Below are 26,686 nucleotides of genomic sequence, written 5' to 3'. Positions count from 1 at the left end.
TACTGACAGCCAGTTAGCCAAGTCAGTTAGACTTTGGCTGATCTCTACCTTAGCCCAATTTAGTTTCCTTGGTTCCACATCCCATAATGTTCTTTCCTGACAAAAATCTCTCCATTGTCACACTGAAATTTGCAAATGAATTCCAATTGCTTTGGCATTTCTGGAGGAAGATATTTAGGTTATCACAGTCTTTTCAGTAAAGTGCTTTGCTACATTGTCACAAAACACTGAACCCTAATATGCCACTTGGTCTGGACTGCCAACAGCTGCCCTATTTCATTTTGATTAATGATGACGATGGTTAGATATTTTGCGCAGACTTCTTGCTGTATATTTCAGTAGTTCTAGACTCAAGGTCACAGACCTGTATATCACTGCAAAATAGTTGCAAATATTCTTCATTAAAAATGTGTCATCTGTGACCATGTCTGGATCCAGGGATTGGGCTGGAGTTGATGGTGGATAGGGTAAAATGATACAAGGCTGACAATCTACGGTATAATGAGATCTGAAAACAATGAGGAAGATATATTGGCTAAATATTGTCTACCAAAATACAATTACAGCTATGGCCTGCTCCATGATACGTTACCCAACACCAAGTAGAAAATTACCTTGCGCTGGGGCTACACGGCGTTGAGGCGTGTCCCCTGGGTGGTGGATGGGGGATCCCTCGTGTGAGGGGTGCACCGGATAATATGGAAGAAGGTGCCGGGAAACAACATAGCCTAGGAGAAGGAACTCTGATTCCAAACCCGGGTAGATAGGACTCATTAGCCTTGGATGGCAGCCTATCTAGGAGAGGGTAAACTCTGATTTCAAACCTGGGTAGGTGGAGCTCGTTAGCATGGAAATGCCATTGCCTAGGGGAAGGTGACCCCGACAGAAAACCCCTGGTCCTCCAGGTTGGGGGTTGTGCAATGGGCTAACAACCCGTTCATGTAAAACAAGCAATTGTTACAGAAACCGTCAACAGATTGTCAACCACTAACCCAGATCTCGGGAAAAGCAGGGCCCCATTCAGGAGGCTGATGACGCGCTGCAACCAAACCCATCAGGAAGCTGCAGGACTGACAGCCCTCCTTCACCTCAGGAAAACCATAATGGAGGTTCCAAAGCTGCTCTCACAGAAGTAATCTATCCTAATCGGAACATGGAATGTGAGATCGCTTTGGGAGACAGGTAGGTGCGCACAGGCAGTGAAGGAAATGAACCGATACCACCTCACACTCCTGGGCATGTGTGAAGCAAGGTGGAATACTTTTGGTGAGACCAAACTGCAGACGGGAGAAACTCTGCTCTATTCCGGCAAAGAAAAAGAGGAAGACTCGCATGAGGCTGGTGTGGCCCTGATGTTGTCCAAAGAAGCAGCCAGAGGTTTGATAGAATGGGACCCAGTGTCCAACCATATCATCACAGCCAGGTTCGAGTCCAGATTCCAGAAGGTATCCATTATCCTGTGCTACGCCCCAACTAACAACGCAGAGGAAGAAGAAAAAGATCTCTTCTACACCCAGCTTCAAGCAGTAGTTGGAAAGGTACCTAAGCAAGATATGTTGATTGTCATGGGAGATCTGAATGCCAAAGTAGGCAGCGATAACACTGGCAGGGAGAGAGAGATGGGCCAGAATGGTTTGGGGAATATGAATGAAAATGGAGAACTCCTTACTGACTTCTGTGCCTTCAATGAACTGACCATTGGAGGTACCCTCTTTCCCCACCGACGCTGCCACAAGATAACCTGGGTCTCGCCTGACCATCAAACAGAGAACCAGATTGATCAAGTCATAGTCTGCCAGCACTGGAGAAGTTCATTGCAAGATGTGAGAGCCAAAAGAGGAGCAGATATTGGATCTGACCACCATTTGGTTGTTGCAAAGCTGAAGATGAAGCTGTCAGCCAAGAAGAAGCAACAGAACACGCGAATAAAGTTTGATGTTAGAAAACTACAGACGGAAAAGAACAAGAAAGATTTCCACATCGCCTTGCAAAACCTCTTTGGGGCTCTTCAAATAGAGGAACAAGATGAGAGAACAGCGGAACACGCCTGGATTACCTTCAAGCAGGCCACTGTAGGAGCCTGAAAAGAAGTACTGGGAAGACCACCAGTCAACAGTAAACCTTGGATCAGGGATGAGACATGGCAGAAGGTGGAGGAGAGGAAAAAGCTCAAACAGGAGTTGAATCAGGCCAGAACCCGGCAAGAGAAACAAATCACCACCATCACAGCGTGATGGCCAAGGAGGTGAAGAAACAGCTCAGAAAGGACAAGAGGTCATACTTCAATGAAATAGCAGAGCAAGCAGAAACAGCGGCCAGTAAAGGCACTCTACATGACAACTAAACTTTTGAGGGGGAAGAAAAGAAATTTCAACAAACCTGTTAGAGGCAAGACAGGCCATCTGCTCACTTCAGTTGAAGATTAATTGGCGAGATGGAAGGAACACTCCCAGGAAGTATTGAATACACCACCACCACAGAACCCACCTGACCTGGAGCCTGGAGACCCACTCAACATCAATATAGGTGAAATCACCAAGCAAGAAATTCGAAAAGCCCTGAAAAGCCTGAAAAACGGCAAGGCTGCTGGAGAAGACAACATTCCTGTAGAAGCACTGAAAGAGGGTGCAGATGTTATGGTGGACTATTTGCATATACTGCTGAATTTGATATGGAGAACAGGAGAGATCCCATCAGATTGGAAGAAGGGCCTCCTTGTGAAGCTGCCAAAATCTGGAGATCTTTCACTGTGTGGCGAGTGGAGGGGGATCACCTTGTTGTCCATTCCTAGTAAAGTTCTCACCAGGGTTATCTTGGAGCGGATGAAAGACGCCATTGACCAGAGACTTAGAGATGAGCAGGCAGGGTTCAGGAAAGAGAGATCATGCATTGACCAGATAGCTATGCTTAGAGTCATTGTGGAGCAGACAATAGAATGGCAAACTCCACTATATGTGTGTTTTATTGATTTTGAGAAGGCATTTGACAGCCTGGACAGAAAGTCAATGTGGAGCATCTTATGACACTATGGTGTACCGGAAGAGATGGTGAATATCATCAAGCAGCTTTATGATGGCTTCTCATGCAGGGTCATCCACAATGGGAGACTGTCCGAAGAGTTCCTGGTCACTACTAGAGTCAGACAGAGATGCCTGCTGTCGCCTCTACTTTTTCTTGTGGTACTCGGCTGGGCTACAAGAACAGCCTATGCTGGCTCAGAGAGAGGCATCCAGTGGACGTTAACAGGGAAATTGGAAGACCTGGCATTTGCAGATGATCTCGCTCTTCTCTCACACCTGCTTCAAGATATGCAGAAGAAAGTAGATTCCTTGGGAGAGAACTCACAGCGAGTAGGCCTTAAGATCAGTCAGGAGAAGACCAAAGTTCTACGCATCAATAATAAACAAGAGGAGCCGTTACAGATTGAAGGACAAATAGCTGAAGATGTAGACAAATTCACCTATCTCGGAAGCAAAATCAGTAAATCAGGAGGTACAGATGAGGATCGGAAAAGCCCAACATGCCTTCACAACCCTGCGACCTGTATGGAGATCTACGGCCATCTTTGTCAAAACTAAGCTCCATATATTCAGCTCCAATGTGAAAGCCATCCTGATATATGGATCCAAAACATGGAGAATCACTAACACCAGCTGCAACAAGATCCAGACCTTTCTCAACAAATGCCTCCGGCAGATCCTCTGCCTCAAGTGGCACGACAGAGTGTCAAACCTAGACCTATGGAAGAGAGCAAACCAAGAGCCCATTGTATTCCAGATAAGGAGGAGGAAGTGGAGATGGGCCGGCCACACCTTGAGGAAGAGCCAGTCGAATGTCACTCAACAATCACTCGAATGGAATCCACAAGGGAAGAGAAGAAGAGGTCACCCAAAGCAAACCTGGAGGCGTAGGCTTTTGGATGAACTGAAAGCCACCGGCCAAACTTGGGAGACTGCAGAAACATCTGCTAGAGATTGCGGAAAGTGGAGGACTTCTGTTGAGGCCCTATGCTCCATAAGGAGCGAAAAGGATTAAAGACGAAGCAGAAAATTAACCTACCAAAACACACCTCCTGGGGCCATAGAATTATACAGGTGCACTCAGGAGAAACACAGAGTCACAGGGAGGAAGTGCAAACTCCACACAGACAGTGCCTGGTGTACGGCACCTTGAGGCAACTCCAAAAGTTGCACTGCCTTGGCATTTAAAGTCAATGCTGCACTGGCAGGGAGGCAAACGTGGACCTCCTGTGTGGCTGGTGAGAATTTTCTCACTGAATCGCCAATGGACTAACTCATCATGCGATAATGACCAGATGTCTCAGGAAACTGGCATAACGTATGTGGAAGGAAGGGAAACAAGCAGTAGTGTCATGGAACATGTAGAGATTAAAGAGGAGGTGTTTGCTGCCTTACAGTGAATAAAGGTAGATAAATCCCCCAGGCCTGACATGATATTTCTACGGACCTTGAGAGAAACTAGTGTAGAAATTGCAGGGGCCCTGGCAGAAATATTTAAAATCTCCTTAGCCATGGGTGCGGTGCTGGAGGATTGGAAGGTCGCTCATGTTGTTCTGTTGTTTAAAAAAGGCTCCGAAAGTAAACCAGGTAATTACAGGCCGATGAGCCTGACATCAGTAGTAGGTAAATTATTGGAAGGTGTTCCGAGAGTTCGGATAATCAAGTATTTGGGCAGCCAAGAGCTGATTAAGGATAGTCAGCGTGGCTTTGTGCATGGTAGATCGTGTTTAACAAATCTTGTAGAGTTTTTCGAGAAGGTTACCAAGAAAGTAGATGAAGGAAAGGCTGTGGATGTTGTACACATGGACTTCAGTAAGGCACTTGACAAAGTCCTACATGGGAGGTTAGTTCAGAGGGCTCAGACACTAGGTATGCATGGAGAGGTTGTAAACTGGATTCAAAATTGGCTGTGTGGGAAAAGACAGGGAGTGGTGGTGGATGATTGCTTCTCAGACTGGAGGCCTGTGACTAATGGTGTGCCTCAGGGATCTGTGCTGGGACCATTATTGTTTGTTGTCTATGTCAATGATCTAGATGATAATGTGGTAAATTGGATCAGCAAGTTTGCTGATGACACTAAGACTAGAGTCATTGTGGACAGCGAGGAAGGCTTGCAGAGGGATCTGGACCAACTGCAAAAATGGGCCAGAAAATGGCAGATGGAATTTAATGCAGACAAGTGTGAGGTGTTGCATTTTGGAAGGACAAATCAAGGTAGGACATACACAGTAAATGCTAGGGCACTGAGGAGTGCGGAGGAACAAAGAGATCTGGGAATTCAGATACATAATTCCCCGAAAGTGGCATCATAGGTAGACAGGGTTGTAAAGAAGGCTTTTGGCATCCTGGCATTCATAAATCAAAGTATTGAGTATAGGAGTTGGGATGCTATGGTGAGGTTGTATAAGACATTGGTGAGGCCAAATTTGCAGCATTGTGTGCAGTTCTGGTCACCTAACTATAGGAAGGATATCAGTAAGATTGAAAGAGTGCAGAAAAGATTTATTAGGATGTTGCCAGGTCTTTAGCAGTTGAGTTACAGGGAAAGATTGAGCAGGTTAGGACCTTATTCCTTGCAGCGTAGAAGAATAAGGCGGGGGGGGATTTGATAGAGGTTTACAAAATTATAAGGGGTATAGACAGGGTAAATGTGAGTAGGCTCTTTCCACTTAGATTAGGAGAGATAATTATGAGAGGGCATGGCTCTAGGGTGAAAGGGGAAAGGTTTAGGGGGAACATTAGGGGGAATTGGATAGATACATGGATGGGAGAGGTCTAGAGGGTTATGGACTGGTTGCAGGTCAATAGGACTAGCAGAATAAAGTTTCGGCACAGACTAGAAGAGCCGAATGGCCTGTTTTCAGTGCTGTAGTGTTCCATGGTTCTATGTACACATGCACAGAGATTTGAATTTAACTATTTTAGGATGAGCATATTAAACTGTGGATTTGTGAACTTCCTTGTGGTGCCTCAGGTTTAGTGGGGGGGGGCACGTGGGGGCTGTGCCTCTTTCAGTCTCAACCTCTCTCATCCTCAGCTTTGGATTATTGGTTCATTATTGTCTCATGCACAGAGATACAGCGGAAAGCTTTTGTTTGTGTGTCATGCCATACATAATTACATTAAGGTGATGTAAAGAAATATATAGTGTTGCATTTACGGAGAAAGTGCTGGTAGACAAATAAAATGTGAGGACTACATTGAGGTAGATTTGGAGATCAAAAGCTCAAGAGCAAAAACTATGTGGTAAAAGAGTTCAGTGTGTCAAGGAGCAGTCTTGGGGGGAAAGAAAGGAATTTTGGGTCAAAGCCTTGCACCAGGAGTGAGAGTACAAAGGCAACACACACACACACACACGCAATGCTGGAGGAACTCAGCAGGTCAAGCAGCATCTATGGAAAGGAATAAACATGGAAAGGATGGAAAGGTCGACGTTTCAGGCCAAGACCTTTCCTCGTGTTCATGAGAGTAGGAAAGTGAGATGGCCAGTACAAAGAGGGAAAGTGTAGTGGTGGGAAAGGAGTCCGGGGTGATCGACAGACTGAGAAGGGGTGGAAAATGACAGGCAGGTTGCACCTGATAGGGGAGGGGATAAAGAAAATTCCAGCACCTGCAGCCTCTTGTGTTTCCAAGGATTCAGTATGAGAGGTTGGTTCACAAGTCTAATGACAATAGAATCTGTCCTTTGGTGGGACATGCTGTCAGGCTTTTGTATCTTCTGCCCAATGGGAGAGAGAAGAGGGATGGGTGATTATGTTGACTGCTTTGCCTAGGTTGCAGGAAGTGTAGAGAAAGTCAGTGAGGGGGAAGTTATTTTGCATAATGGACTGGGTTGTGTTCACAACTTGCTGCAGTTTCCTTTGGCTTTGGGCAGAGCAATTGCCATACCAAGATGTGAAGCAGCCAGATATGATGCTGGTGACCTACTGAAGGACAAATAAAGGAAAGGAGAGCAGTTACCAGCCCCTCTTTGGAGGAGTCTCAGTAGAATATCAGCCTTTGCCCGTGTTTCAAGTCCCTGTGATGGCTCTTGGCCAACAACCTGGTGTTTCAGAGGTTAAAGGGCTTCATTCAGTTGCTGCCATAAAGGCACAGGGGAAACATAAGCATTAACACGAGAGCAGGTATGTTTTATTGTAACCTGTACTATATGGGAGTTGTGGTGGGTAACCACAGTGAATTTTTGATTGAAGATCTATTAGCGTGACATGTGTCAGTACACCGCCTGCCAAGCTACATATCCAGCTAGGAGTGGAAGATTGATGTTTGACACAGTGCAAAGTATGACAAGCAGATCACCTCAAGGAAGGAAACAGTGTGCAGCCTTCAGTTGTTTTCTTTCCCAATGTAAATCAAGTCTAGAGCTGCGTGCTTAATACTCATAATCAATGTATGTGCAGTGAGAGGGATGTCATTTCTGATTCAGTACTGGCATGCTCACTTCCAAGTCAGCCGGTGGTGGATTTAAATTGCACGCCAGTGCCTTGAACTTAAAAAGCTAGGCTGAGGTTTATTTAACTTGGTATGGTGAATCCCATCTGCATCACAATGAACATCACAGATATCACAGTACAACATGATGAGCAGAACAATTCACCACGCTGCCCTGGACTGTACCTTCCCTTAATACACATCTGAACTGGTCACTATCTAGTGACTCACTGTGCACAGGTTAACTGCTGCATTTCTTACATATTAGCAATGACTGCACTCCTAAAAGTGATGTCCAGTTTTGTTGAAGATGCCTTGTAAATGCAAGGCTTTCCTTTTTAATGTTAAATCCTAATTAACAGAGGTAATTTTAGTGATGAGGCTTAATAACATATCAGTGGGAGGATTATTTAGCTTTAAAATTCTAAACCCAAAGAAAACAATCAGAAAATGTGTAGGTGAAAGACAGCAAAAATAGTTACAGTTTAAATATTGTTCATAATGCAGTAGCATTTGAAACCTCTCCCTTCTATACCAGTTATTTTGTGAGGTTGTCCAAACAATCCATTAATAATTTAAGAATTTGTAATGGAAGGGCATTGACATGGGATTTGTATTTCCACAATAGCTTTTACTTGGCCTCACAAGTGGGAATAACAATCCTATTTCTTTCTCATCCAAAATGTTTTTTGATTATAATAACTGTCAGAGCTTCATAAATAAGTTATAGGGTTTGTTTATATTTTAGTTTAAAGAGGTGCATTACAAACTCAGAGGGACATTTAATATTCTCATTTATATCACGCGAACCCCCAGTCACCTCTCTTCAGAGGAACCTATCAACATGTTGTGTAAGTGGCTTTAATGCAGGTATTTCCTGTTGAATTTGCAAGGGCCTTCTCATCCACAGGCACAATTCCTGCCATGCAAAGGCCACAGAGTTAAATGTGAGCCTGTACATCTGCAACTTGAACATGCACGGGACATTCAAATGGCTTTTGTTGTTTTAATATAATTATGTACAGGTTGCCACAAAGCCACTGATTCAAGCCTGCGGCCATAATGAAGTTGGAACACATACACAGAGATTAGCTTTATATATCGCATATATCGAAACATACAGTGAAGTGTGCTGTTTTGTGTTAAATCAGTGAGGACTGTGTTGGGGCAACCCACAAGTGTCACCACACTTCCAGCACCATCACAGCAAACCCTAATTGTACATCTTTAAAACGTGGTAGGAAAACAGAATTTCTAGAAGTAACCATGGGGAGACGGTGTACATTCCTTACAGGCAACGGCGAGAGTCCAAAGAAAACAATCAGCTAACTTGTTGGTGAAAGTGAGAAAATATTATTACAGTTTAAATATCTCTATCAGTTTAAATTCCCTGATCTTACAGATGGTGCTGTAAAGCGATGCACTAACCACTGTGCCATATTGTAGCAAGGGCTGTACTCAAGACCAAGAAGACAAAGTCTTTTCATCACTGCGTTGGTAGTCCTTGCAGGAGAATCAAGTGAACAGAACAGAAACAATTTAAAAGGCTCACGGAATGTTAGTCTTCATCTCAAAGGGCCCAAATTCTAAGTGACAGAAGCTATGCGTGTGTTGTATAAAGCTCACTTTAGATTACATCTGGAGAACTGCATCTGGTTTTGTTCTATTTATTGATTTACAGGACCTTGGCATCAAGTAGTCATTTCCCAGTCTTAATTGCCCCTGAATCAAGTGAAATCTTAGGCCAATTCGGGGCAGTTAATTCAAGTACATCATTGTGCATCAGAAATCACATAAAGGCCAGACTGGGTGGGTAAGGCCATTTTTCCCATTCTCTGAAGAACATGAGTGTACTAGATATAATGTTTTACAGTATCCTGATTTTCTAGTCACCATTACTGAAAGCAGTTTTTTTTTTACCATACCAGGATTTCCTTTGGGCGGCATACCTGATAAAGATATATTAGTCTTGGAGGGAGTGCAGCATGGGTTCACATACGAGATATTCAGACAAAATAACTTACTTCCTAAAATACAGTCACAAGACTGTAAATGCTGGAATCCGGAGCAGCATACAAAAGGCTAAACTCGACTGAACAGGCAGTGTCTTTGGAAGGAAATGGACAGTCAAAGTTTCAGATCAAGACCTTCATCAGGACTGGAAAGAAAGAAGCAAGATAGCCAGAATAAAAGACAGGGAGCAAGAACTGGCAACAGATGGATCCAGGTGAGGTGGGGGAGAGGGGAATGATATGCAAATGAGGGAAGGGAGAGAGCAGGAATGATGTAAGAAGACAGGAGGTGATAGATCGAAGTGATAAATAGCTGAAGATGTAATCTGATAAGAAAAGATGATGGAGCATGGAATAAAGTAAAGGAGAGGGAATCAGCAGGGAGAATATGCAGATGAAGAGTATCGGAGAGTGGAAGGAGGTTAAGAGGTAAAGTGATGGGGACTGGTGTGTTAGGGGGAGAAGGAGGAAGGAACAGAGGGATGTGGTTACTGGAAGTTAGAGAAATCAATGTTCATGCCATCAGGTTGGAGAATTCCAAGAAGAAACATGAGGTGCTGTTCCCCTTATCCTTGCCCAGTCTCCAGCTGGCAGCAGAGGAGGATACGTACACAGATATCAGTGGGAGAATGTGAAGTGGAATTAAGATGGGTCGCCACTAAGTGATCTCGGTTGATACGACAAACAGAACGAAGCGTGGATGCTGTAATCCCCCCACTCTGCATTGGGTATCACCAATGTAGAGAGGACCGCACTGACAGCATCAGATGCAATAAAAAACAGCAGTGGATTCACACAGGAATGACTGCCTCACCTGGAAAGACTATTTAGGGCCCTGAATGGTGTTGCAGGAGGAGCCAAAAAATACAATTAAAACATTAAAGGCCAGCCATGGGATAGGCATAGAGAAATGCAATATGGGGAGCAATCTGGAACAAAAACTTGAGTGAAGATCAAAGTTGATTAAGCACCCTCACCCAAACAGTGCCAGAACTATGGAATTTCCTCTGCAAATTAAACACTGGAGGATGGAAATCAATGAAAAATTTCAAAACATAGATTTATAGTTTGTTAGTTACAGGGTATGTAACCAATAGGGGCAAACTGAACTAAGGTACAGATCAGTCATGGCCTCACCGACTAGCAATCAAAGCTCTGAGTGGTCTCTTTCTACTCTTCTACATAACATTAAATCACCCTTCGGCAATAGGTGGCAAGTTAAAAGGATAGAATCGCTTGTGTTTCCCAAAATATAGCTAAAGTACATATAGAATGAGAAAAGAATTCAGCAAAATCATAAAACACACAAAAAAATCAAATGTTAACTGTGCTACAAAAATTAATTTGCTGTGACCTTGTATATAGGCATAAAAAATTAATAATAGCAATGTGCAGCTGAAGTCATCGTGTCTGTCATATAAACAAATGTTGGCTATTATACCACAAGCGGTTTATTATTGGAATGATTTTCATGAATATTGAAAACCTACAACTCAAAAGAAATGAAACTGCTCATGAGATACCAGCTCCTTCTCATGCGTGAAATAAGCCAGTAATCAACTGCTAGCGATATGAGGAGGAAAGGAATGGTAAGATAAACCATGTCTATAGCCCTGTCTTCAGTCAGCCAAAGTGCCTTTGTGATATATCACTTGCCATCTCAACAGCATAAAGATTTGGCTCTGCAACTGAAAAATAGTTTTCATGTTAAAAATATATCCAATGATTCACAGGAAAATTAATCATGAATAAAATACGATTTGCAAAACCATCCTGGATAAGCTTCGAGCCTGACCCAACCATGACCTTTAACCATTGTTACAAACCCTTTCTTCTGAAGCTATCCCAGCCCTGAAACGCAAACTACTACTGTCATAGGAATGTAGCTGGAGAAATTCGCTCTCAGATGAGAAGTGCTGAGTCTGCAATACAGTAGCACCTGTGAGCAATAGCTCACCCCCAAGATGCAGATCTACTTGCTTCAATGGAGCTAAATTTCAGTGAAGGAGTACAGTGTGCAAATTTTTGTATTTAGTGCTCCTAATCAGAGGACAAATGTTCTGAGTAACAGCATTTTATTTTACTGAAATGTTTTAAAGCACATTACACAGTGAATTATTTTATGACTGAAATGACTACCATTATATAAATAAATGAGGCAGGCAAGTTGGCTTCGCTAATGTCCCATAAATAACAAGTTGGAATGACCAGATAATTATCACACCCCCCTTTGGAAAGGTTTATGCAAAACAGCAGGAGAATCATTCTGCGGAAAAAGAGGTCACTCGGCCAACAGCGATGGTGGCAGTGCACCAGAAGAGCTGACAACTGGTTCCACTGGCTTCTCTTTCCCCACTGACTTGAAAATTCACGCTTTTATCTATCATAGTGAGCTTGCTTTCACCCCACCTTCAGATCTTATCACAATCACTTTCTGCCTTTGCTGAGAAGATTTCTTTTCAGCTCATCCCTGGCACATTTTGTCAATCATGGGTGTTATGGTAGCGTAGCGGTTAGAGCGACACTATTACAGCGCGGGGCCTTGGGTTAGGAGTTCAAGCTTGGCGTCCTCTTTAAGGAGTCCCCGTGGAATGGCGTGGGTTTTCTCCAGGTGGTCCCGTTTCCTCCCACGGTCCAAGGATGTACTGGGTGAGTTAACTGGTCATCGTAAATTGTCCTGTGGACAGGTCAGGGTTAAATCTGGGTTTCTGGGGGTTGACCGGCAACTTGGCTCAAAGAGCCAAAAGCCGAAAGGGCCTATTCCACATAGTATCACAAAATAAAATAAATCTTAAAATCAATGTTTGATAACTTGACCCATTTGCTTATTTTTCTATTAACCCTTTTAAAGTCCGTAGTAGTTTTGAATATTAAATCTCCCTGTAACCTTATCTGTTACAAGGATTTTACATCAGCTTCTCTAATCGCTTCATAAATTGAAATTCCCTCATGCTCCCATTCTGCTAGATCGCCTCTGAACCCTCTCAAGGACCTGATGTCCCAGAATGGGCACAATTTACTCAATGAGGCATTAATGGCTTGCCACAGGTCCCTTGCCTTTGTACTCTACGACTCTATTAGCAAGCACAGGGGACTTGCATGTTTTATTAATAACCTTATTGACATCCTTCACAAATTCATGTTTGTGAAACCTCAAGTCTCCCAGCTCCTTTCCCACTTTGAACATTTCACTATTTCGTTTATACAGCTTCACCTCATTTTCGCTTCTGAAGTGCATCAGTGTATTCCTTTCTCTTATTGGGGCACTGACGTTGCATCTTCTAGAATTCACCAGAACAGATAAAGAGGACAATGGCTATTAGATATATAGAGGGCACAGAAGTACCGTGGAGAATGCAAAATGTATTTACAATGATAACAGAAGGTCTGCATTATTATACCCATCAGGGAAAAACTAAATAAATTAGCAGTCCTTATTCATTCAGATCTGTGAAATTGTGAAAGACTTTGAAAAGGAGAACATAAGTAGAGTATTTCCACTCAAGGAGAAGAACAAAAATAAAGATTAACTTTATGGACCATTATCAAGAAGACAAAGGACCATTATCAAGAAGACAAAGAAGATCATTCAGAAGAAAATTTGATACTGGAGTGTTGGTGAGAATATGGAACAAGCTCAGAGGAATAGTGTGGTAGCTAATAAAAAATGTGACAGAGAAGGGAATAATGAAACATATTTATGGAATTAGATAAGGAAGGACAAACCACGACTCCAGCAGAGCACAAAGGTGATTATGTACTATTTAGTTTCTATGAGCTGTGTTGTCTATTTTGTGCAGTTATAGGGTTTAATGTCCCATTTGAAGGACTACAGCCTCCCTCCCCACTGTTCTCTTCTTACTCCAATTTCTTCTCAGTTTAAGTGGATTAATTAAACAATGAAAATCACAAAACGGAACTGCAGATGCCGGGAATAGAAGAAGTGGTCCTAAGCTTGAAACATCAACTCTGTTTCTTGTATCAACAGATGCTGCTGGCCTGTTACGTGTTTCTAACATTTTCTGCTTTAATTAAATCACGATATTGCTGAATTACCAACATGGTCTCAGCATCTGCTCTTAATTCAAAGCATCGTTAAAGATGGCAATTTTGAAGAAAAATGGTGAACAACTTCATAAGAAGTTTGACAGGTGGTGGAGAAATGCCTAATACTAAGTTTTAATGAGAACATCTTGTACTACAATTCTGCAACTAATTCCAATACATTCTGATTTCAGCTAAGTTTTAAAATTCTTCATCGCTAGGTAGCGACAACGTGATGAGATGGGCTTGAGAAAGCAAGCGCATCAGATGGAAGAAAAATCAAATGCGAGATTGTAAAGAAGATTTTAAGGATGGGGGGGCAGAAAGTATCTGGAAAAATACTTCCCCAAAAGACAAAGTTATGGGCTAACTGAAAACTTTAGAAATGACATTGACAGAATTTTAACCATGAGAAAATCTGCAGAGGATGGAAATCAAAGCCACACACACAAAAAGCGGGAGGAACTCTGCAGGCCAGACAGCATCTATGGAAAAGAGTAAACTGTTGGTATTTCAGGTTGAGACTGCAAAGTGCTGATGAGTAATCAACAAATTGACAGAATTTGTTGGGTAGAAGATTTAAAAGGTACAGGACAAAGGTAGGCAAGTGGAATTGGGATGCAGTTTAACCATGACCTAACTAAAAAATACAATGAGATTATGGGCATGAAAATTCAGAAAAGCAATAGAACACAGCACCTTGAACCTTCTCTGCCATTCAGTAGATGATATGATCGTAATTTCAATTCCACGTTTTTGACTACCCCTACAAATCTTTAACCACCATCCCCTCACTATCAATTATCTACTGACTTCTGCCTGAACAATACTTCCGCTCTACTTCCACCAGCTTTCGAAGACGAGGTTCTCTGACTCACACTCGTCACAGCCATCGGAATTAAAAGAGTGATCACTTATCTTTAAGCATCGCCCCTTACTTATTGATTCCCTCCACATAAACACTATCGATGGTGTTACATTTTTCAGGTTGTAAGAATAAACAGTCTTCTCCACTTCCTGATCAAATGAAGTCTAAGTATCAAAAACTGTAACTATTTTGTATTCCGGTTCTTCAGTAACTCCAAAACCAATCAGCATTCAAAAGTATTCCGTGAAAGAGAATTTACTGGCCCAGGACATCACTTTCCATGGAACAGTACAGCACAATAACTAAAATCATTCCCAATTCAGAACAATCACATTCAAATACAGGATTCAGAAAGTAGTAAAACTGTTCGCTGTTCTTCCATCAATCCAGTAACTAATTCTATGAAACTCAGCCGGCATTGTGGGTCACGAAGCAACCAAGAGAAAGTACGCAGGAAATAACAATACCCATGTAGATTTTCTACTATGGAAAACCAACCCCGAATGAAAAGTCAAACCAATAATAAGAAAAATTGTGCATTGAAGTGTTCTTACCATCATCAGGAATTTCTGGTCCATCATAAGACTTGTCAATTGCAGCCCTGAAACTCTCGTTGCAGCCTCGGCCACGGACCATGTGAGGTCGGGGTCTGTGGAAAGGGAGTTCATTCTTCCTGACCTCTGCAACAGCTGTCTGCAAACTCTCGAGCGAGCTAGACTTCTTCAAACCTAGCATAGGGCCCACATCCTTCCCTGTGGAATCTGGGGAGGGAAACAGAAACTTTGCTAATATCATGATGCAAGATCAGTAGGGTAGAACCTAGCTAGAACAGGGCACAGAACAAAGTTGATTACAAAAAAAACAGTTCAACAGACAGGTTTCAGAATACAATGTTGAAAAGGTCATACAATCTGCGACAACTGCATATCATAATGGAAACCACAGCAACATCTCACAAGGAAAGTAGGATTATTTTTCCTGTAGAATGGAATGAGTTGAAGACAGTTACTGAAAGCAGATGGATTAATTCATTGTCAAAATATTGTAACTGGAGGATAATAACTATAAATCAACAATGGAGATCCAATACCTGAAATATACAAAATAGTGGATTTCAACTATAATCAGACGGAGGTCTGGAGGAAAAAAACTACTTTAAGCACTTCCACTCGGAATAGGAATAGAGGAATCACTTGGTGGAGTTCTCTATGGTGTGTTATTTTCCCTCTGTACTGAAGTATATCAGTTTCTGTTTGATTTTGTTAACCATTATAAAACATCGTACTTTGTGAGTGGGGATGTTTAAAGGAATACAATTCAGAGGGAGCAGTAATCCAACTGCATGTCAGCATGGTTCAATGCATGCACTCATACCTCAGAGCTAGAAAATTGCAGTTTTGGGTCCCACTCTAGATGCTTAAGCAGGAAAATTAAAGTTGACACTCCAGTGCAGAACCTGAGGAAATATTGCACTATCAATACACTGTTGGACTCTTCACCTCTCGAGTTCATTGCACTGTTCTAATATCCTACACCTGGCTTATGTTAGCAAAAAATGATGAAACTCAGATGTAAAATTATGGAAAAGAGTTCTGAATTTCTGTCACCCTTTGCATGTCAAAATGTTGTCCAACCTCACTCCTGAAGAGCCCGGTTTTAACTCTCACAGTTCTCAACCTCAACATGACTATTAATCCACCTCATTTTTTCCTCATCATATCTTGAAAAAAATTACTCAAATCACACTTTAATCTTTCCAGACATAAAAGGAAAGCATCTTTAGTTGTTTATCTTCTTCTTGCAATATGATCTTCTAAGTCCAGGTATCACTTTTCTAAATTTTCTTTGCAAGACCAATGCATGGTACTGAAGTGCGATGCCCAAAAACCAAAGGGGTGACATAACGGCACAGCAGGTACAGCTGCTATCTCACACCTGGGGTGAACTGAATTCCACCCTGTACTCACGATGTCTGGATGGTCCATTTACTGCCCACATCCCACAGACGTGCTGGCTGCTAAGTTAATTGGTCACTGTAAGATAGTCCAAAGGGAAGTGGAATGTAGAACTGTGTGATAGAAGGAAGAATGGAATGCAGTGAATAGATGAAGTGTGGGTATGATAGGATTTCTCTGAAGGTTAGCACAGTCCTGATCTTCTTCTACATTGTGAGAAAAAAACTATCCAGTGTGGCTAAATTGGGTTCGATATTGTTGAAATACAACCTCAACTCGCTTATCTTCTAGTCTTTTAGATAAAAAGCCAGTATTCTATTAACCTTTTGGATTATATGCTTCTAGCTGTTCAGGTCATTTAAATGATGAACGTATGTGGAACTATCCTGTTTAGGGCTCATTCTTTATAGTCTTTCATCCCTTACAAAGTACTTTGATCAATCAGATATCAGCTAAGAAGTTAAACTGCAGCCTAATCAAGTAGGATTTTAAAGATAATACTCCACTTGGAAGAGGTGCAGGGGAGTTCTTGTAATTTTCTAGTCAATCTTCATCCCTTAAATTCACAACCACAGATGATTATCATATCGTTGACTGTAGGAGTTTGCTATATCTAAATTGGCTCACTGGAAACACGTTGCATTTTATTATCTGCTGTGTTCTATTAGCATAACAGGTACGATAGAATTAAAAGTCAGCAAATATTTTAAATATGATAGATTATATCTGCAAGATTAACTGGGCTATTGATTCCAATGGTAGAAAGCTATAGTAACAAAAGGGTGGCAAATTAAATTATAGAATTATTCTGTGCTTTTCTGAAATTAGTCAATAACACATTTACCCCGGTCCACAAATCATTATGATGGTCAGTAGCTAATGGATACAGATTGACAGCACCTCATTTGTTTGTTACATGCCAGGAATAATATTCATCACCATTACAGAAGCCCACACAGACTATTTACATATTGGTTTAATATTTCTTATTTGCCTGAGTTATTCCTCGTTGCTTCTCTCTCTTATTAATAAATCTCATTACCTTGGGTTGGGATGAGGAAAAGCTTGTTACCTTTCCCCATCAAAATCACTTCCATTTGGAAAAAAAAGTTGAATACTTCAAATATTTTCCTTACAAAACAGGATGGGTGAAATCCACATTAGGGTTTGGAAGGAAGGGAATCATTTGTTAGAAAAGAGATGTGATATTAGCAGCCAGTGGATCATGAAGAGATTAGCGATGATGATGAAACAGTGATGAGAATAGTAGTCTATAAGTCATAAACTAAGTCTAATGGCTAATAACAGGGCATAGTTTTAAGGTGATTGCTGCAACATATGCTGAGGATATAAAAGGTAAGTTTATATACACAGAAGAGTTGCGGGTGCATGGAAAACCCTACCGGCTGTGGTGGTAGAGGCAGATACATTAGGGCCACTTAAGAAACTCTTAGACAGGCACGTGGATGATAGAAAAAAATGGAGACCTATATAAGAGGGGAGGGTAAGATGTAGTTTAGAATAGGTTAAAAATTCAGCACAACATCATGGGCTGAAGGGTCTGTATTGCGCTGTAATGTCCTTTGTTTCTAATAATTCCGAACATACTTTAACATACAATACTAAGAGGAATAAAATGCTAGTTTTAAAAGCACCTCAGAACACAAGGCTTGAAGTAAAAAAGGCACAGCTTCTCCATAGATGAAAAACACATGTTTCAAAGGCAGCCCATACATATGAACAAACATGAGGAAATCTGCAGATGCTGGAAATTCAAATAACACACACAAAATGCTGGTGGAACATAGCAGGCCAGGCACCATCTATAAGGAGAAGGGTCTCCTTATAGATGTCCTGACGAATGGTCTCGGGTCCGAAATGTCGACAGTGCTTCTCCTTATAGATGCTGCCTGGCCTGGTGTGTTCCACCAGCATTTTGTGTGTGTTTTCCATACTTATGAAGAAGCTTTGGACTTGGAGACTGGCAGGGTGTATGGGGATGGATTTTCCGGCAACTGCAAGTGGGGCATTTCTGCATAGCTTTTCTCCCCACCTAACTTTCTCTAACCCCAATGTCCCAGGGTCACAATAATCGGGGCTGGGTCAAGCCGAGCAAAATGGGAACAATGAGTAGACTCATTCAGTCAGTCAGTCAGCAAGGCCAGCTGGTGGCTGTTCTTCCTGGACCTAGTTCCTCTGCCATCACAGCTGTTTCCGCCATCCTCTCCCACACACAGGTTTTGATTAACGAATAGTTCAAGCCACAAACTTCTCTCAGGAACAGAACCCTACTGTAACCTAAGGGATGCCTATATGCACTAAGTTCACAAAAGCAGTAGTGATACTGAATGAGGAGCCCATCTGACCCTTACATGCAGGAAGCTTCCAGTTAATTTTATCTTAAGACAAACGCTGTTGACTTTTTCCTCTTTTTTAAAGCTTTCAACACTTCATCTATTTGCTTCTGTTCCCCTTTTTAAGACTTCACTTCCTATCCATCCTGAAATTCCAAAGTTGAGGACCAACTCAAGTGCTGAGAGAAGAACGGCAGGTGAGTCCCATTTCCTGAGAAGGTGATTAATGTAGGACAACACTGTTAGACCTTCTGGAAGATGGAATCTTAACTTTTGTAATTTTTTGAATTTAGGGTTTATTCAGCATTCAATAAGAATGAAACTCAGAGCATATGATTATGCAAAATAATCAGCATTAATAAAACAAGAATTTTTCACTCTCTTCCCCTGCATCCTACTCATCATCCATTAAACAACAGCAGCCCATCATCACTCACCATAACAATCCCAGATATGGCTTCCTTTACAAGTCACATTAATTCCTGGGATGTCAGGACTGTCTTACACAGAGAGGTTAGAGAGACTGGGCTTGTACACGCTGGAATTAAGGAGATTGACAGGGGATCTGTTTGCAACATATAAGATTATTAAGGGATTGGACAAGATAGAGGCAGGAAATATGTTCCAGATGCTGGGAGAGTCCAGTACCAGAGGGCATGGTTTGAAAATAAGAGGTAGGTCATTTAGGACAGAGTTAAAGAAAACCCTCTTCTCCCAGAGAGTTGTGGGGGTGTGGAATGCACTGCCTCGGAAGACGGTGGAGGCCAATTCTCTGGATGCTTTCAAGAAGGAGCTAGATAGGGATCTTATGGATAGGGGAATCAAGGGATATGGGGACAAGGTAGGAACCGGGTATTGATAGTAGATGATCAGCCATGATCTCAAAATGATGGTGCAGGCTCGAAGGGCCGAATGGTCTACTTCTGCACCTATTGTCTATTGTCATATGCGTAAGTACAGGCACAATGAAAATCTTACTTGCAGCAGCATTACAGCTACATAACCTTCATTCATAAGGAAAAAAATAATTATACACAAATGTAGAACAGTAAAAAAAACAAAGTCCAAAACATAATTAAAAACATACAACATGATCAAACTGATTGTAGTATTCTAAATCGTAGAGTTTCGTCTTTTGCTGGTTGGTTCAAGATCCGATCGGTTGAAGGGAAGTAACTGCTCTTGAAACTGATGGTGTGAGAATTTATGCTTCTGCACCTCTTGTTCGATGGTAATTGTGAAAAGCCACCATGCCCATGTGGTCAGGATCTTTGATGTTAGATATTGCCTCCTGAGACAGTGCCTCCTGAAGATGTGCCTATAATATATTAGGCAGAATCCACTACTCATCGCAGCTTCTCGTGTTCCTGTGCATATTTTCATGAATATTCCCATATAAACATACTGCTCTGATTCCTTATGTTTGATTGAAAGTGAAACTTGTAGTGGTCACTATTGTTTGCGTACAATAGCTGCATTACACAACAGACAAAACAAATGAGTTTTAAAATCCTTCACAGAGGAATTTCATAATCAATGACTCTTTAAAATTAAAGAAAGGAATGTGCAATGCAATTATAACATTCCTGTAGAAATCAAAGATAATCGGATTCAATGCACGTTTCTATTAGATGTAGCATTGGGATACTTGGATTTTTCCTTCTTTTGTTCTACCAAAGAGTATCAATAGCCGGGATATTCTCCCTAGCCCTTTCTCATTCAAGTTTAAACAATCATTTAAACTTTGAAAATTTAAGATGCAATTTACCATTCACAAATAACAACAGCAAGTTTATCAAATGCTGATAATAACTTTCCCAAATGACATAATATGACTTTCCAATAAAATCTTGTAAAATTTCATCATCTCCTTTCTCTAAGGTTTGTTTAGTATAATCGAAGTTTCACACTGAAATTGAGAAGATGGAGATAAAAATGTCATTCAAATAAATGCCAATTACTTTCTTTTACAGTCACCCACAGCAGTTAATATTCTCTTATCTAAATCGACATTCCCTCCTGCACAATGCTCTGATTTACACACAGGAAACACTGCAAGTTATTTTGCCTTTTTCGGAAACTTGCTGATTGATTCACTTAGCTGGTTTATTTTAACAAAGTTCATGGATACAGCCAATGGCTGAGTAGAAGGGGCAGGTGAAAAAGAGCAGAAACTGAGGTGTGTGAGCAAGTAAAGTGGGGAAAAATAAGTAAAAGAGACAATAAAGATCAAAATAAATTTATTGTCAAAGTACATATATGTCACTATTTGAACCCTGAAATTCATTTTCTTACAGGCATACAATAAATACAATTACCATAATAGAATCGATGAAAGCTCACACCAACAGGGCAAACCACCAATGTGCAAAAGACAACAAACTGTGCAAATACAAAAGGAAAGAAACAATAAATAAACAAACAAACAATAAATATAAAGAACATAAGATGAAGAGTCCTTGAAAGTGCATTCATTGGTTGTGGGAACATTTCAATGATGGGGCAAGTGAAGTTGGGTGAAGTTATCCCCTTTGGTTTGAAGAGCCTGATGGTGAGGAGAAAATAACTATTCTTGAACCTGGTGGTGTGTGTCATGTTCCTTTCTCTTATTGACAGCAGCAAGGAGATGGCATGACCTTGGTGGTGGGGGTCCCTGACCATGGATGCTGCTTTTTTGTGACAACATTTTGAGTAGATGTGCTTAATGGTGCAGAGGGTTTTACCTGTGATGGAGTGTGTCGCATCAATTACTTTTTGTAGGCTTTTCCATTCAAGGGCAGTGATGTTTCCATACTAGGCTGTGATGCAGCCAGTCAATATACACTCCACTACACCTCTATTGAATTTGGTCAATAGGATGTAAAAGAGGGGCCAACAGAGAACTGCATGCAACAGGTACAGAGGGGCACATCAGAGTGGCAAAGTTAGTGTGCAAGAGCAGTACACGTGCCTCAGAAGTGGAAAAGTGGAGATCTATGAACACATAGACACCCCAAACCTTTGCCTCATTTTGCTTTGATGTGATTGCTTGAAGGTTGAGAGGTAATAAATTATTCAGAATTAATGCATCTGTTTTGAATTAGGTGGAAATGTGATCAGTTGGATGATGTTGACAAGGAGAAAGCTTTTCCTTTTATCTCAGGCCACAGTAGTATTGACAATGAATCAAGTGAAGAAACTGTTGTCTAGGATATTACACCATTGTAGCGTAAAGGAAATATACATTTTCTTCAAGCATCATGATCTAGGGTCAGCACTGGGTCAAAATTTTGTTACCTCTCTAATGTCAAAGCTCAACTCCTTCAGTTGGAACCGAAGTGGTCAAAGAAGGCAGCTCCCCGTCATCACTTCTCAAAGGCAATTAGAAATGGACAATAAGAGTGCACTTGCTTTTTCATATGCCCTGTTGGAATCTTAGGGCATTCCAACACACCTTGCTAGCAATTACATATTATTTAAGTGCTATAATGCAGAAGACATGGTACTTGTATATCAAAATATATATATATATAAAATAGTCAATCAATGAAAAAGGCTTCTTACTGTTCACCCAAATTATGGACCCAAACCTCACTTTCCTCCTTTCATTACATTGTCAAACAAAGAAGTAATTGTGGAATATATGAGTACAACTGTTTGACACTGAGGCACTGAGGGATGAATTCTCTGGACCATTTAAGTAGGATGGACCACCCACAGGAAGGGAGAGAAAAATAAACCTAACAATGAATGTGAATCTCATTCAAATGGTACTGGAGTTTACGAAAAACTGGTACCTGCTTGATCTATGGACGACACTGCTCACAATTTGAGGGGAAGGGGGTGGGAAAGGGAATTAAGCCCTCAGCGGGGGACAATGAAAGAGCAGAGCAAGTCGGATGATTTACATTCCAGCTACAGAATGAAACCCAAAATCATGTCTTATTTAGCACCAACATATCTTGGAATCATATCCCTCTTTTGAGCTGGGACTGAACTTGGCGACATTTCAAAACCCAATGAAAATAAAATCTGAACAACAATAACTCAGAACATATGTTGGCGTGGAACAGATGTCTGCCTTAACAAGTTCCACAGACTCTTCATGTACCACAAAACCTACGAGGAATGCTAGCAGGCACAGATGTTTGAAGGTTTACATTGCTTTTGTTATTCTCATTGCAGCCCTCACTTTAAGTTAATTGCAAAACTGTTTGTGAGTGCACGTGCAGCAGTGATTGTGGTGCAGTGCACAATGTTGTGAAATAATAGTGACCTCTTCGCAGCTGAGTTTCGAAGCCTGCGACGGAGGTTTAGTCAACGCTCCAGTGCAAAACCAGAAAAGAATATATCAGCAGCTCCTTCTCCACGGTGTGCACCATGCCTCAGAAAGCAGCACCCTCACTTCTGAGTCAGAAGGTCTCAGTATAGAAAATCTGAACACTTTGCTTAGGCTGGCATTGAGTGATTGCTATACTCTTGGAGCCCCGTCTGTCAAATAAGACCATGAAACAATTGTACATAACAGAAGACAATCCATCCATTATTAATCCCTTGACCAGTGCCTGAACAAATGATAAGTTCAATGTCACATTGATGTCTGTGACATTTTTCTCTGATTCATCTGTTTCCTACAACAATAACGTCAGTCATCGTGAAAGATGTTTTATGCAGTAAATAAGACCAAAAGAGACAGGAGCAGAATTACACCATTCGGCCCATCAATTCTGCTCCACCATTCCATCATGGCTTATTTATTATCCCTCTCAACACCATTCTCCCACCTTCTCCCCATAGCCTCTGCCACCCTTGCTAATAAATTACTTATTATTATTTAATTATTTATGGTTTTATATTGCTATATTTCTACACTATTCTTGGTTGGTGCGACTGTAACGAAACCCAATTTCCCTCTGAATCAATAAAGTACGTCTGTTTGTCTGTCAACCTACACTTTAATTATACCCAACGATTTGGCCTCCACAGCCACCTGTGAAATAAATATAAGGTTTTGTCTCTTACTTCTCATAAAAATGCAGATTGCTGGTGTGTTCTGGTCACTGTTTAAAAGTCATGATTCATGTGTGATTAGTGCGACTGTTCGATTGGTCTTGGGACCGCAGTATGGTGTTGGATGCTTGCAGAAGCGATGGAGGGTTGCGGGACTGACAGAGTTTAATGGGGAAGTGGTGTGAGGAAGGCATGGTACTTCAGAAACTCTTTCCTTGTCTGTGAAATCACACAAATATATTGTACTTTCTGCTGCCAAAGAGAAAAGAAGCTATGACATTTACATTGTGCCTTCCACTAGTTTGCCAAAAACCAGACAGACTCTGAAAATACAGATTTACTGTCCAAAGCATAATTTATTTAATGGAGGGCTTTCACCATCAGGAAATTATTTAAAAATCAAACAACTAATTAATAATGAATAAGATCTACATCCCTTTGTTTTGTTCCATTCAGTTATGAATAATTCCTGCAAAGGCAATAATGCAGATGATATCAGGGTACTGGCTGGAAGGGCTCACTGAGTCTATTGGTGTAAAGGAACTGGATTATCATCAGCCGGGGAGTCATTACCTCAGTATTGATGATGTGCGTTAATTCATCTTCCTTACAATTTGGACTCAATAGCCCAGAAAATGTCATCAACCCCTGCTCTTTAAATAACAATGGACAAAATGGACTAAACAAAGGGATGCTAGATGTGATTACAATTTGTGCTGAATGTTTGAGTTTTCAAAAGAATTTTTATGACAAGGATTCTTTTCTCATTCCCAGTTCCTCTTCAGAGGCTTTCTCATCACTGCCATAGATGTTTCTTTTACGATAACCTCGGAAGCAAATATATTCATGCCTACTATTAAATAAAATAATGAATTGGCTTGTTTAGTTTGATTCTTCAGCCTCCCGATATGATTCTACCTCATTCTACAGCTGGTAGCTGTAGTTGCATCTGATCCTGAGGTTGCAACATACAGTCCTGCCTCCAATTATCCTTCACCCATCTCCCCACCCTAAAGCAATCAATACTCTGTCACTCACTGTCATAACATTTGAACAGAAAATAAAAAGTAAAAAATTCCACTCTTTCTCACACAATTTATTATTAACCAGACTTCTTCACTCATCTCCAAAATCTTCAGAACAAAATGGAAGCTTTCTCAGAAAATGTTGAGAAGAAACTGTTTTTCGACAGACCAAGACCAGTACCAGCTATAGCTCAGAGTGTAACAAGCTCAACTCTCAAAGTTATTTATACATCAATCCAGAAGCTTGTACAGGAAATTTAGACTGATGTGTCAAGCATACTGCATAAGGGAGTGCTGGTTTGTTAGGATACTGTCTTTCAGATACGAAGACACAACATCCCTTTTGTCCTTTCTTGATGACACAAAATATCCCAGTATAATTAAAAGAAGAGAATGGGATTCTCCAGAGCAATGTGGTCCCTATTTATTCCCCAACTAACGTCATAAAAGCTAAATAGTCTGCTGCTTATCAAAATACAGTTTACAGAGTTGTCCTGACAAAACAGACGACCTCATTTGCTTTGTCTGACTGCACTGCTTTTCTAAATATCTTTATTTAAGGGAGGTGGACATCATTGGAAAAGACAGCAATATTTGATCAACCATTGAGATGAAGTGACCTGTATATTGAAGAGCTGAAATTCACACGGGAGGGTATTTCACAGTGTTTTTAGGAAGGAAGTCCTCAGGTCCTTCTGTGCATCCACAAAATGTATTAGGCACATGGTTAATATGTTTTGTGGCTGCACCAGCACTTGGACAAGTTCCACTCATTAACTTAAACATCATCTTCTGCCAAAACTGAATCAGCATAGCTGAGTATATAATAGCTACAAGACTGATGCAGCACCTTGCAAAACTGTCTTTGTTATCAATGAAGGTAAAGGAACGACAATATATTTCCAAGTCAACATGCTGCGTGACCTGGTGGCAGACTGGTATTTGTGGTGTAACTCCCCTTCCGCCTCTGTCCCTAGTCCTTTCATTTATTAGATATTAGTTTGGAAAATGGTAGTGGACCATTTGGTGAGAAGTTGCAATCAAACATGGATGACGTGTTCTTCAGTCCTATGGCGCAAGAGTTCAAAGAAGCAGATGCCTAAACTGGCTGAAAGGACATGATTCACCATTGCTCAACATAGTGTGGAATGGAGAACATGCTATCTTAGTTCTGAAGTGTTATCTGAACAAAGAGTTTGAGGATTTTGAAGGCAAGGCAGAATACCCAGCTTCTGTACCTAGTCTGATTAACTTTCAAAAGTGGCCACCAGGTGGGGAATTTGACGACCGAGTGGTAACATCTCTAATAGTGCCACGAGTTCGTCAACCTTATTCCAAATGCTACACACATATATAAACAGCACCTTCAGTTCTTGTGTTCTTTGCCTTTTTAAATTTTGCCTCTGTGGTACAATTTAACTCTTTGCTCTGTCTGCAGTTGTTTCCAGTCATTGGCTTGTCCTTCCTTACATTCATGTTGCACCCATCATCTGCCTGTAAACCTGCAGGCTCATCCTCAGCTCTATCATCCTGGTTCCCAACCCCCATATTTATTATTTTAAACCACTCTCAACAGCTCTAGTAGTGTACTTCCCGCAGTGTCCAGCAGTTTTGGTATCAGTGGACAACACAAGCACCTTCCCCAGGGTCACCCAACAAGAAAAAGACTATGAAAAATAAGCAAATGGCTAGAATAACCATCCCAGCTCTTCCTACGTGCATCTGTAAATGGCAACCTCCATCTGGTCCGGGAATAAAAGTGTTACTGGCAATAAAGCTGACTATTCCTGAACTTCTAAATAATGCAGCAATGAACTTTCATTGTAGAGGAAAGCTATTCAGGTCAGTTTATAGCAACCTCACCAAATGCCATTAACCAATATGAATTATTTTGCTGTCAGTCGCTTCAATAGGAACAGGAGTTGAAGTCTCTCCCTCTTTATGACACTGGCATTTTTAATGTGCTATTTAAAATCTGCGACACTCTC

At 41.2% G+C, this 26,686-nt stretch overlaps 1 protein-coding gene across 5 annotated transcripts in view; it reads right to left on the bottom strand.

Moving 5' to 3' along the window:
• pard3bb (par-3 family cell polarity regulator beta b) overlaps positions 1–26,686 on the bottom strand; it is a 1,128,463-nt gene that overhangs the window by 458,836 nt on the left and 642,941 nt on the right. For all 5 annotated transcript variants that reach the window (XM_059967323.1, XM_059967326.1, XM_059967321.1 and 2 more), the window contains one exon: positions 14,930–15,136. In XM_059967323.1, the coding sequence (XP_059823306.1) occupies positions 14,930–15,136 (207 nt within the window). The remainder of the gene's footprint in view (positions 1–14,929; positions 15,137–26,686) is intronic.

This window comes from Hypanus sabinus, chromosome 4 (genome assembly GCF_030144855.1).
Source record: "Hypanus sabinus isolate sHypSab1 chromosome 4, sHypSab1.hap1, whole genome shotgun sequence".
NCBI lineage: Eukaryota > Metazoa > Chordata > Chondrichthyes > Myliobatiformes > Dasyatidae > Hypanus > Hypanus sabinus.
The sequence above is the reverse complement of the archived record's forward strand: the minus strand, read 5'-3'. Positions and strand labels throughout refer to the sequence as shown.